Raw genomic sequence first — 13,635 nt, forward strand, 5'->3', positions numbered from 1 at the left:
TCTCTGTAAACATCTAGGTGTTTTTACACTTTCAAATGAGCAGGTGTGAATCATAAAAGAGCTACCATTAAGAAAGTCTATTCTTTTCAAAGATAGCTCCTCTTCAGTTTTAAATTCTCCTTAGGTACGGTTTAAGTGATTGTCACAATCAACACATAACAGGAAGATGCTCCTCAGTTTAAGTTTCTTTGTCAGTTCATTGAAGTCTGCTCCCTTTCTTGTATTTTTCTTGTATTTTTAAGGAAAAAAGTGTGTGTGTGTCTGTGTGTGTGTCTGTGTGTGTGTGTATGCCCACGCACTTTACTGGGTACTCTTCTACAAAATCTAGGATTTCAACTAAAAGGTTATTTTAAAGAACTATTTAATGATTTATTGGTTGAAAAATACAACTTTAAGTTCATTGAATCCAACAATTTCCTCAGCAGTACCCTAGCCACCACTAAGCCATGTCCCTAAATGTCACATCTACATAGCCCTTAAATACCCCCAGGGAGTGTGAGTCAACCACTTTCCTGGGTGGCCTGTTCCATTGCTTGACAACCCTTTTGATTAAGAAATTTGTCCTAATATCCAATTGAAACCCCCTTTGGTGCAATTTGAGGTCAACTTTATCTTGTCCTATTGCTTGTTATTTTGGTAATTCAGTGGCTTTAATTTTCTTGTGATCACATAGAAGGTAACTATTTTTTTTTCCCCTGTTTTTTCTTCCTTCTTAGAAAAGTAAAGAATAAACCTGCAAAGAGAAATTTCCTAGGGATTCACTGCTTGGCAGAGAAAACATCTCAAGGGCTGACGTCCCTAGATTAATGTCACTTAAGACAGAGTCCACACACCACCTGGAATCATTACTAATATAGAAGTTTACAGCTTATTTGTCAAACTCTACTGAGTTCACCCTTAGCACTAGGACAAAAGTTGCATGCTTGCTCCAGCAAGAAATCTTGACACCAGAAACAGAAACAATTATTAAAAAGTAGGTAAAAAATAAGATGTAACTAGAAACGTGTTCTTATCTTGTTAGTTACAATTGATTTTGCTACTGTTACCCAAAGGAACGACTGACCCATATTCTGCTTGGTAAATGCACCTACTTAAGAGCTGATGTTTAATGTCTTAATATTTCATCTTCTCTCCAGGCTCAAAAGTTGTTCCCACAACAAGTTCTCCAAGCAGCTTGCTCTTCCTTGGCAAGGATGCAATTCTTCTTTCCTTTTTCTCTCTCTGCTTTTTCTTCCTAACTTGCAACTCCATCTAAATTGAGCTCTTGAGGCTTTGAATTTTCTCTGAAGTTCCTCTAAGTCAACAGTCTTATCCTATGTATTAGCTTAAAGAATGTTACAATGTTCTGTAGGCCATAAAAATTACCAGTCATTCAGAACTTGTGTCAGCTTTAAATTTCTCATTGAGAAAATTCTTCTGAACAGCAGGGATGATAACACCCTCACCTTTGATCGAGGAACTCACACTACCATGACACATCCCTTCCTGTAAATCCCTTGACTTCTTTCACATGATGACATGCCCTGATTTCTAGCGTACATGAGATAAAAGCCAACATTTTCTTTCCATCGGCTACCTCTGAGATACACAGTCATGCCATTTATGTTGTTCTGACACAAACCATGGTGTTGGAAGACCTCTCCTCATCTCAGCAAGTGAGCAAAAGATGCACCCAAATCCACTTCTAGGGGTAAAAAGTGCTTCTGGTTACAGGAGCAGTAACTACTTTTTGCATAAAAATTGTTACCATTTTAAAAACTTCCTACTGCCATTGAAACTTTGCACTTTTGGTCAGGTTTGTTCAAAGCATTTCTTAAAGCTCTGGAGAGGAGTTCAGTGTCTCCTGGGCTCAAATCCTCCAGTAAGTGAAGCTTGAGCAATTGACAGGGAGCAAATAAAAACTTATGGGATAAAGTGCATTATCACAGTTCCTCTGCCTTGAAATTGTGACAAATTAATATTACTGCCCCATCAAAGGAGGGGCAGTAATAATTACCTGAGCTAATGCACACAACCTTCCTAAAATGAATTTGGCATTTCTCTACCTGCCTACAGTCCTTCCAAACAGTTTATTTCACTAAGCATACTTCAGACTTCTCAAGACTATGGCAGAGCTGCTGATAACAGCTCCTAAATACATGTGCCTGAGGAAAGCAAGCTAGAGGTATATTCTTCAGGAAACAGTATTTTTCCCTAAAAGAACAATAGTAAAAATTTGAGGGGGTAGGATCCTGCAGATAAATCAGTTTTCTAAATGGTATGAAAGGCATTGGTGTTTCATTTTGGAAAAAAAGCAGGTGGTTTATTTCTTGATTCTGGGTCTAGCAGAGAGCAGCTTAGTAAAGCTGGAAGAGAAAAGAGAAATTTAAAGAAAAAAAAAAGCACACTCGAATTCAGAAATCCTCATTAAACAGGAAACCAGCAATGCTGGCCATGTTGTTGGTGCAGTGGATTCTTGTGATGCAGCAGCAGTTCTAGTAAAAGCTACATAAACACCAACCTACCTGCAGCTGTATCATCTCCTGACACAGAAATGGAAGCTGCATCTGCTGTAGCAGCAGTTCCAGTGAAAGGACCACAAGGATCAACAAGATTTGTGGTTGGACCATAAGAAACCAAGGATATAGTGAGGAAGCAGCTGATGGTAAATGAGGATATTCTCTCTCTGTCTTGGAGACTTTTGAGCAGCAGAGATGTGACTGCCACTGCTATGAGTTGGCTGCCACTACAACTGTTACCTCTAATGTAGATCCCAGTGCTCACCTTAAGGTAAGGAGAGAACAAACTGCCATCCCATGCCACCTAAGCTTACTATATAGTAATAGCCTTTGAAGCTGAAAACAAGATCCTTGGAGACAGATATAATTGATGATAAGAACAGCTCTGCTTTCTGGTGGGACCCTGAGCCTGCTGCTGTGGGGTGTCCAGCCCAGAGGAAGCTAGACAATGGCTTCCATGAGGTCCAGGAGAGCAGTGACCACTTGTCTGTAATGAAACAGGGTACAGCTCTGTACAGCTCCACCACAACCAACACAGCCCAAAGGCATGAGAGTGCTGCAGACAGAGAAGCCAGTCCAAAGCAGAGCAGGAGGATCCCACCTGCACCAAAGTAGAGGCCTCTGCAGTTTGCTGGTCTGTCTCTGCTGTTTTCTGTATTTGAAACTAAGTCAGGTCAACAAACTGCTGCTCACTGATGTGGCTGTAGCATCTGTAGTTCCAAGCATCCACTTTGTCTGATCTATTCATACTAGTTTTCACCAGTGAAATAAAAAGCCATTTCAGTATCACCTCTCTTCGTGTAGTTGTTAAATTTTTTTAAACTCTTAATGTGTCTCTCTGTGTCCTTCATATAGCATACAAAGGCAAGGAATCTGTATTCAATGTTGGACTATTTTAACATGTCCATATCCTGAAAGAAAGCAAAGTAACTGGCAGCACATCTCTAATCACTTTTTAAAAATTATACTTGTTAAATATGGTGTTGTACTGACAAGGGTAGCACATTATACTATGTACAGACAGTACCTGAGGTGGAGCTTAATGACAAAGAACAAAACAGGTAGGAAAACAGAATAAAAAGTATGGATAAATTACAAATCTAACTCCTACTGAATGTGTTTGAAATGGTACAAGCCTGGAACTCTTATAGTGTATTCAAAACCAAATTCCTTGAGAGCTTATGATCTAGGGAATTTGGTTGTTTTCTTTTCCAAATGGTTATAGTATCTTAGACCAAATGTAACATTAACATATTCCAATAACTACTATGCTTGGATCTGCTGCCAAGGTTCTTTTTGATTTCAGATACACAGAGTAAACTGTCTTTAGTGACTTCACTTTGAATGCAAAGATCCAGAACTACTGTTTGTCAAGTTGCATAAACAAATACTAAGCCTTATAAAAATGGTATGTGCACCCTAAGATGCTTAGAGATTAGATAATGCAGAAATACGAGGGTTTACTTGTCTAATTAAATTCCTAGAGAAAGGAAAAGGGAGCATAGGAATTACTATTTCATAGTAACCTTAGATATGAAAGGCTGCTTCTAATATCAAGGTCTACAATCTCAGAACAAATGGCCACCTGAAACTATTTCCAAGAACTACTTCTGGTTTTCTCTGTAACCGTACTATGGGTTGAATGATGATTGTTTCTTTCCAGCTTTTTTTTTTCCTTTCCTACTTTAAAAGCTTGTTAAAAATCTGACCAAGATGTGGTTCCAGGTGTATCTACACTACAAGACAATATTAAGCACTGGATTCAGGTACTCGTAAAACTGATTTTATTCTGGCATGCCCTGCATTGATTACTTTTGAATATAGTCCCCTATATCTTAGTTAGGAGACTGAAAGACTGAATGGAGTTTTACATCAGATACTTAAAATACATAGTTTATCACTTTCCATGGATATATCCAAATATTATCTGTCAAGAAACTACCTGTTGTATTCTTCTTGTACTTATTTCAAGGTCTAGTCTCCCATCTGGTAATTGAAAACAGGGTTCAGCAGAGCTGCAGAAAAGCCTGTGACTTCCACATAAGATTCATAAGATATGCAATGAACTGCTCTTTTTCTGAGGAAAGGCCCCTTTTTACCATCACAGGATTTAATGGCATAGATGACACAGAAACTTTGATGAGAATCAGGATCTTCCTGGCAGGATCCAAAGGTCTGGAGCTTAGGGCTGCTCACTCAGTTTGAATCCAGAAATGCATTTCCTACTTTGTGCATCAGCTGAGAGCTGTATGAAATTCTCAACAGAGAACTACAGTGCAGCTACCAAATCATATTATTATGATGCTGAAAGCCAAAACATATTTGAGGAATACATCCACCTCTACTAAGCTTGCTGGTCGCACCACAACATGCAAGGCTTTAAGATAAAACAAGTCCCTTAGACTATAAAGCTCAACAGTTTCCAGGCTCAAAAGGAAAGTTTACATTTCTCATATCGGGTCAGTTATTCCAGTGACTTGCTGCTGCAAGCAGTATTCTGGAATGCCCTCCATTCCCTGTTAGTGATGTTATAACTTTCAGTAACATTGTTCTAGTGTCACAGATCTTCTCTGGAGTCTAAATGAAATTAAAAAGTCAAGTCAAAAGGCTTCCTATGCAATGATAGGAAAACATCAAGCACAGTGATGGATGTAGTTTGAAAAGTGGAGTAATGTGATGCACAGAATAGTCTATTATCATTATGCAAAATAATAGACAGATGTAAATTGCCTGCTTTGCATGAGTACATTTTTAAAAAAGAGAATAGACCCACTCCTACCTAGTATTTCTGAGACTAAAAAATGCCCCCAAAATGGTAATGTCTTTTTTTCTTCTCCAATGAAGCTAGAGGATACAATACGCATGATGTTCATAAGCTTCCTGAAACTTCACATTGCCTTGGTGGCATACCTCCATCTGGAAATACCAGCCATCAGTCTGTCAAAGTAGGTGGTGACAGACTGAAACACTTGCAGTATTTGCAGGCAGCTCCTGCTCATGAGGAAAGTCTCGCTGCTGCTCAAACCCTGCCTTCCTCGCGTCGTCCCCTCTCTCTCTCTCTCGCAGCTCTTTCCCAACAAGCCACAAAGTGCTCCCTGTAGCCAGAGCTGGTGCCCTACAGACCAGGCATGGCCGCTGAACAAGCTCCGTGCCGCCGAGGGCAGGCCGGCACCCCGGGCAGCGGCTGCTCTTCTGTAGGAACAAGCTGCGATCAACCCCGCCATACGGCACGGTTTTGTAAAACCCCGATGTTCTCTGCTGTTCCACTCAGCGTGGGCTGATGCTACCGAGACACAGTGCGTCCGCGCCATTCTGGCGGGGAACGGCCGCTCTCCCCGCACGGGTGGCTTTTCTCTGGTGACTAACCCGCAGCCGCCGACTTCTAGGGACCTCAGCGGACCTTTCCCTCAGCAGGCCCGCGGCCCCCGCAGCCTGCCCGCGCTGCCCCAGGAGGACGAGCGCTGCGCAGCCCCCGCGGCTGCAGGCGGCGGCGGCGGGCCCGGCGTGCGCATCGCCCCGGCAACCGGGGGCGGGGCGGGCCCGGCGCCCGCGGCGTGTGGGCGGCGGCGGCCGCGCTGACGTCCGGGGGAAGCTGAGCAATAACAGCAGCGACGCGGGCCCGGCTGCGCCTGCGCGGGCTGCGGGGCTGCTCTATTTATGTGGGGGGGCGCCAAGATGGCGGGGGCGGCGAGGAGAACGTAGGGGTAGCTCCGACCGGGCGGCGGAGCGGGGAGGAGGGAGAGGGAGGAGCCGCGGCCGGTGGGAGGGAGCGCGGAGAGCGGTGTCACCGAACGTGTGAGGCGGGGGCCGGCGGACGGCGGGCGGGAGGGGGGGGGGGCGGCGGCGGAGGATGGCGGAGCCGCGCCGGGTGCCGTTCATTAGCCTGTCACCCGTGCGGCGCCGCGAGGGCGAGAGCCCGGCGCTGGAGCGAGAGCCGGCGGGCCGCGACCCGGAGCCGCCTCCGGCGGGCCGTGAGGCGCCACCGCCGGAGCCGCCGCCGCACGAGCCGCCCAGCGACAGCGTTGCCCGCCCGGAGCCGCCCCGCGACCCCGGCCGGCCCGAGCAGCCGCCGCAGCGGGAGCCCCCACGGCCCGAACCACCGCCGCTGCCGCCACCGCCGCGCCAGAGCGGGCGGCAGGAGCCGCCGCCGCCGCGGGAGGCGCTCCCACTCCGCCAGACGGTCCGCCTGGAGGTGGTGCTGAAGGACCCCACCGAGGAGGGCTGCGTGGAATTCAGCTACCCGGAGCTGCTGCTGTGCGGGGACTCGCGGGTACGGGACCTCCCCTTCCCCTTCTTCCCTCCCCTCCCGCCGGCACGGGCCCCGCCGCGCTTCCTCCTCCTCCTTTCGGCTGCCGGCCCCGGCCTTGCCGCTAGTGTTACCGGTTACCCCTTACTACTCGGGGGTGGTCCCGGTACGGCGGGAGGGGCGGCGTCCTGGAGGGAAGTCCGGCTGCCTTGTCGTCGCTGCGGGCTCCTCCTGGTGCTAAGGCTGCGCCTGTGCCCGTGGGGGGGAAGGGGAGGCTTCCCACTTGTCCCTGAGCTGGCCAAGGGCTCCTGCCTTCTGCTGCGGGCTGAGGCGGAGGAGCGCCACTCTCTTGTGTCCCGCTTACCCCGGCTCACCTCCGTGCCGCTCCCCTTCCCTGCCCTGAGAGGTGTTGCATCCTCCCTTCCTGGGAGCCCTTTACCGGCAGCTGAACGAAACTCTGACCACTTCGGTCTGTATTCCTGGTTGTCCCTAGGCTGTGTGCAGGTAAATAAAGAAAGCCGGCTCTGCTATAAGCCTCGAGAAGCAGGGAAGTGATCATTAGCAGACTTGGAGAGAAGTTTTTGTAGTCTTGGAGGAGACAGGGATAAATGAGAGTTAATATTGAACCGGTAGCCACACTTGTAAGTGTTGAGAACTTGATTCAAGGAAAAAACCCAAAGTGTTCTTCCTGTGCTTGTTCCTCCCAAGCAGAAAGTGTTTGATACTTGAACTACTTTGTTTTTTTAAGGATAAAGCTCTGCAGAAAACTTTAGGAAGCAAGCAGTGTTAGCCAATCAACAGGGCCCACTGTTCCAAGTAGGAAGGAGAGACGCGTGTCCTTAAGCTGGTTGCACTTGAGCTGCTCATTCTTAGTTGAGTGAAGTTGAACTTGATTTAAATAGTTCTGGCTTCTCTATAATCCAGTACACAGTTTGAGAGAAAGCTTGTCTTTTACTGGAAAAGGCAGAGGGCAAGTAAGTAACTACTACTTAGAAGGTTGTGGTAGATCTGGTGATAAAAGCAAGTATCAAATAACCAGTACAGATACTGCCATGGGATTTTTATATCCAGCACAAACTTGAATATGGTTAAAGCTTTTCTTCTGAACCAGAGTGTTTCTAGGAGATGATGGTACTGTAGCTATACTTAGCGAGCTGCTCACTTTTTCTGCTGTAGGAGGGATATACACACTGGCTTGTGTTCAAATGTGGAAGGCAAAAAAATCAGTGACTGATTTTAATCCTTCAGATCTTGTCATGCAAGTTAAAAGGTTCCTTCTGTTCATCCTGTCCTACAGCTGTTGTGGGCAAACAGTGCCAGTTATGACTCCTCAGAATTAGTGTAGCATAATCATGCTGCTCTCTGAAGTGCAATCTTTCTGAGCAGTTCCGTGAAGGTGAAAATTGTGTTAGTGTTTAGAAGTGGTTCAGTACTTAAAGGCTGACTTTTCCCCTTGGCAGTTCCCAGTTCCATAACTGCCTTTTATTCTGAAGGTTGCCAGTATCTTAATCATATACTCAAGGAGAACGGGCTCTTTCTGATGTAGTTCTGATGCAAATTCTATGTCTTCTGGGGGTGGGGGAGCATTGATTTAGGGGATTTTGGTACAAGTGGGATCAGAAACTGCTTTTACAGTAGAGACAGTGATAGTAATGCTTCATAAGAAACTGTGTATATTTTTCAACTCCACAGAGTCTAAATTAAAATGAATGGATCATAATGGCACTTCTGTTACTGGGTTGGAGAATAATCAGCTGATTTACTATGTAAAACAGTGTCAGAAATTAGGATCCTTTTAAAGTGATTCTGGACTTTTACTCATGTTTAAAACCTGATGTATACTTGGCCTGTCAGTTTAATTTCTTGCTTGTTATATGGTAGAACCTGGAAAAGCTACTCTAATATTAGGGAAGATTTGAAATCTTGAAATTTTCTTTTTCAAAGTAGGTAGTAATTAATTGGTAGTTAATTTTGTGATTTTAAATGGAGTTTTAGATTTCAAAATTAATTGTTTTAATAATGTTTAAATTTAAAATTAACAGTTCAGATACTTTACTATGCAAAATCTTTGTAGGAGTAAAGATTGATTTGGTTTTCTGGAAACTATTGTTGACTCCTCCCTTATAAGAAGTTGCTCAACTTTTTTATAACAGTTCCCATTAAAATTTAACATTACAAAGTCAAGAGCTTGTCTTTCTATCTTGTAATATTCTTGGAACTGTAGCAACCAAGAAAAGCTCTCCAAAGGAAGGTAAGCACAGGTGCACAGGCATAACTTCAAATATGGCTTTAATGGGCCATGATAATAGTAGTTATATAATAATGAAGTGATAGAGAATCCCAAAACTGATTTGGCAGTGCAACTTCTGTCTTTTTTTAAATTCCAAATTTAGGTTCCTTTGCTGAATCAGAAGCTAGTGGAAATGTTTATTTTAAAAACTTGTGCTGTCCTTGTCCTTTTTTGCCTTGATGAAGAGAACATTCTTTGATAGGGTTGTTTGTAGAGCTCATCTTCTGGGAGGAATTATGTAAAGTTTTGAATGTGAGTAATAAGTTTGTGTGGTTGAAGGGTTTATTTGCCTCTTAAATGCTGGCAGAAGTGAAAGTGTGCTCCCATTTCTTTTGGGTTGACTGAGGCTTGGTGCATAAAACCCAAGTCAAAGTGGATGAGCCAGAAGCTCACCTGGCTTCTGCTGAACAGGCTCCAAAGGCACTGAAGTAGTAATGTCATAGTTAAAGAGCCATCCATCCATTAGAAACAGTCAAAACTAAAATTTGCTTGAATTTGAGTTTCAGTACTGCTTAGCTAAACAAATAGATAGTCAGCTTTGAGTATTTGACGGAGACAGGCAAGTTAACACTTAAGTACTAAGTTTTATTGATCTTTAGGCTCAACCTTGTCTCCTTTCACAGTTAGAAAAAAAGCCACATGTGCCTAGCAGAAGATGAGGAATACCTTTTCCCAGCTAAAAGTAGAGAAAATGATGTTTCATGAATTGAGCAGTATTTTATATTTAATTATGCCTGCAGGAAATAAGTAAGTGGCTTTAATTTATGTTTTAGGAGTAACTATAGCCTCTATTAATTTTTTTCTCTAAATACTCAGTCTGGAAAATGTATTGTAATTATGTGGTGTTTGCAGTTTTGCTTAGCTTACCTTCCTCATTACATTGGTCTTGATGCTAATAAGCTGGTTTGGTCCCCATTTAGTCAATATTCTGGCTTCTTAAACCATGGAGGAAAGATCTTTCTTTTCTGAACTTAGTTTTTTTTATTCTTCGTAAATCTTCATTTATTCATTGGTGAGTAATCCATGTGCAGTATAATCAGTTGCCATCCATAAAGTTCTGCAAAATGGAATTCCATTCAACCATATATTAGCATCCTGGTACCTTCCCCTTCTGGCAATTACTGTATTTATGTGAACTCCAGTTTGAAGGAGGGCAGCCCTGTTTATCTGCCATCACCTATTAAAAAAAACAAAAGCACTGTGTATATCCTGTTCATTGACTTTGTCTCAGTGAAAACCTCATTTCTAAAAAACACCAAAAAGTAAGGGGCTACTCCCTCCTTGTGTGTATAGCTGGAATATTAAATCACTTTTGTGGCTAACATAGTTATGATTACTGAAATTAACTCTTGCACTGTAATTTTTTTCTTTAGATAAAAGACTTACATTAATTATGGTTATAATTTACTGAGCTTTTTAGTCTTCTGGCTGCTTCCTTCCTGGTTCACACACCATGTACATCCTGTCTGTTTAATATACAAGAATCATAACAGCTCTTAGAGGGGTCAGTGAGTGGAAGCAGAGGTAAAGAGTTGTGATTAGAGAGAGTTTTTTCTAAAAAAAAAAATCTCTTTTAGGCTTAGACTTTTAGTTGAGGTTGTTGTGGAATGCTTGGGAAAATACAAATCTGAGTATTTATCTTAATTCTTCTGGTTTTGTTGTCATCAGAAGAAAAGTAGCTAGATGGTAATTCAATGATCAAAGTAATTTTTAGAGATTAAGTATAAATTCTGACTACTTAGTCATCAGAGTATTGTTTTTTGACATTTAATAGGTTTTGAGATGCACTCTGTGTTTCTTATGGAATGAATATATAACTTTTGCCTTTTTCAGAAGAAATCGGTTCATTTAGAGGATCCATTTAATGATGAACAACGTGAGCGACATGAAGTAGAAATGCTTGCCAAGAAGTTTGAGGCAAAATACGTGAGTTACTGCACTTTATTAAAAAATACAAATATTTAATAGTGATAACAGCTAATGTTGGTGGTTTTTTCCCTGAATATGGTTGCTAATGTAGTGTCAAATTACTTCGGTGCATTTTGGCGATAACTGTCTCACAGTATTTCATTTAAGTACCTTGAAGCTGCCACAAGCTTATCAGACAAGTCTGCTAAATAGATTTGTCTATAGATGTTATAGCTTGTGAAGCTATTCTTGGAAAAGAATAATCTTGGTAATAGATGCGGGTCAATATTCATGCTCTACACTGTGCTGGAGGAAAAAATTTTTATGTAATGCTGTTGTGCATTATTGAACAGGTCTTCTCTTTGGGCTAAATACTGATGAATCTTGATGTCCTGACTAGTTTGGAATGTTTCCATAGGAAGTTATTTGTTAAATAGTAAATCATTGCTCGATGAATGTCTGGTAGCTGCCAACGCCTAAAGATACTCTGCTGGCTCCAGAAAGTGTAGTGTGAGTGACTTGAACAGCACTAGCTAGCAACATAAAGAGCCTTTCACTAGTAAATGAAGGTAGAAATCAGAAAATGTTGACAAAAACCACACCCAAACAGGTCCTTAAGAATTCATATGGGTAGGGTTGGGTGATTAAGTCTGAGCTGGCAATCAGTGCTCATCATCATGCTGAGGCATGTTGATATTCTGGATTACGAATAGAACACCTCAATAATAAAGAAGGGAAACAAGAGCAGTCATTTGTATCTTTTGCTATTAATATACATATTAAAATCTTTTTTGTCTGACTTACTTGGATTTTTTTTTTTCTGGCAGAGGCTGATTTTTCTAAGTGCTGAGTCTATATAGTCTGTAGAAGTAATTACAACTTCTAGGCATGTTAGATGTGATACATAAAATCAGCTCTTAAACTGAAAATCATTCTCATCTTTTGGAGAGCTTGAGAGAATCCAGTACTAATTGAGAAGGCTGTTCCAAAATGCTGTTTGCTTTTAATTTAAATTATAAATAATTTTTTGAATGCGAGAGAAGAAAAATGTTTCATTCACACTTTTTTAGAAAACTCATTTCTGCAATTAAGGTGTTAAGGATTTTATAATGTCTGAAACAAGTTGCTTAACTACAGTTGATGAAAGTCAATGGAAGTATGTAAAGCAATATAGGTAGGAGGGAGTGGTAGTGGAAGTAATCTAATTTTACATTTATGTTTATGCATGCATCAAAGCTGAACCTGTACATTTATGGACAAAACATGTTATTAGACTTAAGCAAACCACAGTTCAGTGTTCAGTAGTCACAGAAAGGGGCGAATAGATGCTTGTAACAAAAAATTACAATTTTCAACAGTTTAAATTTGTGGTGCACTTGAATCTTCATTCCTACGTGCCCTTCCGATTCCTTGCCTTTCATTCTCTGACTTGCCTTTTGTCCCTTCCAGCCCCATGAAAGGGCACGTCCTCTATATAAAGAACCACTTATTAGGTTAGAACCACTAAGCATGAAGGGTGATGAGGGATTAAGATTCCTTGTGTTAGAAACTCCCTCTCCTTTCTCTTCCAATGTAAGAGCCATCAGTCTACTTGCCATCCATGCTCAGAGGAATTGCATCTCTGAACGCTGACCCAGTACAATTGCTCATGTTCTGACAGCATCCAGCCATCTTCTGTTGCTTGTGGTGAGACATTCACTGTGTAGCTTCAATTGGAGCAGGGATTCCATGTAGTAGATGCCCATTCTCCTCAAGTGAATGACCAGCTGCAGGATACTCTTCTTAGCTGGAGTTACACTGTAACACTTGTTAACAGTGCTGTAGTGTAAATGTAATCAGTGGTTGTATGAGAAAAAAATAAAGGGTTTTTTTCAGGTTTGCAGGAAGTGCTGTATGCTCCTTTAGTTAGGTATTACTTATCTAATAGAGCTGTTTAAAATGGAGTTGAACATTGGCTTTAATCGTAACATGTGACAGTACTACTGGAAAATCTGATGCATGAAGAGCAGTCTGCCTTGAAGACTTTTTACTTCTTTTCAGATAAATTGCTGTACTCATAACCAAATCACTACAGTTTGATATATTTTGCACATACTAAGAAAAGCCTATGAAAAAGTGTATTTTTGTAAAACAAAATGCATGAAGTACCATTTGTTTACCTGATTATTCAGAACTCTCCTGTAATTGCTGCACCTACTAAACATCAGCATGAAAAATCTGCTCTGACGGATTCCCATTTTCATTGCTGTTACTCTCTAGATAAAATTGTTGACTGCTGTTACTCTCTAGATAAAATCAAACACTGTTGTGAACACATGATACTGAACCTTGGACAGTACTGTACATATGTAAGAGCTTTTCCTGGATCAAAATGAAGATCCATCTCATGGATGGTAGCCTAGTCTCTGACACTAGTAGAATCTCATACTTGAAAGTATAATAGAGCAAGTGTTGATTGATATTACTTCACTGTGCCTGTCTGGCAGTCTGTGTTGTATCTTAATTTCCCTCAAAGCCAAAGGTCACATGTTTAATCTTTTTAAAGCTTTCTGCCAGAAATCTACCAGATCGTGAGGTATTTGTGTGTTCCACAGCACTGGAGCATCATGGTAACTGTCAAATAAAAACACACTGTGTTTAAACCTGATGAGTTCTTGTAGTTCCATAGTTTCTGTATTGTAAGAAACAGAGAA

General features: G+C 42.0%; 1 protein-coding gene across 1 annotated transcript in view; it reads left to right on the top strand.

The window, feature by feature from the left end:
- Positions 1-6,348: 6,348 nt before the first annotated feature.
- Positions 6,349-13,635, top strand: part of UBN2 (ubinuclein 2) — a gene marked incomplete at its 5' end in the record, with an annotated part of 44,308 nt that continues 37,021 nt past the window's right edge. The window contains 2 exons of the mRNA XM_084206225.1: positions 6,349-6,768; positions 10,868-10,960. Of these exons, the coding sequence (XP_084062351.1) occupies positions 6,349-6,768; positions 10,868-10,960 (513 nt within the window). The remainder of the gene's footprint in view (positions 6,769-10,867; positions 10,961-13,635) is intronic.

The sequence above is a fragment of the Fringilla coelebs genome (genome assembly GCF_963513975.1).
Source record: "Fringilla coelebs genome assembly, chromosome: 5".
In the NCBI taxonomy this organism is placed as follows: domain Eukaryota; kingdom Metazoa; phylum Chordata; class Aves; order Passeriformes; family Fringillidae; genus Fringilla; species Fringilla coelebs.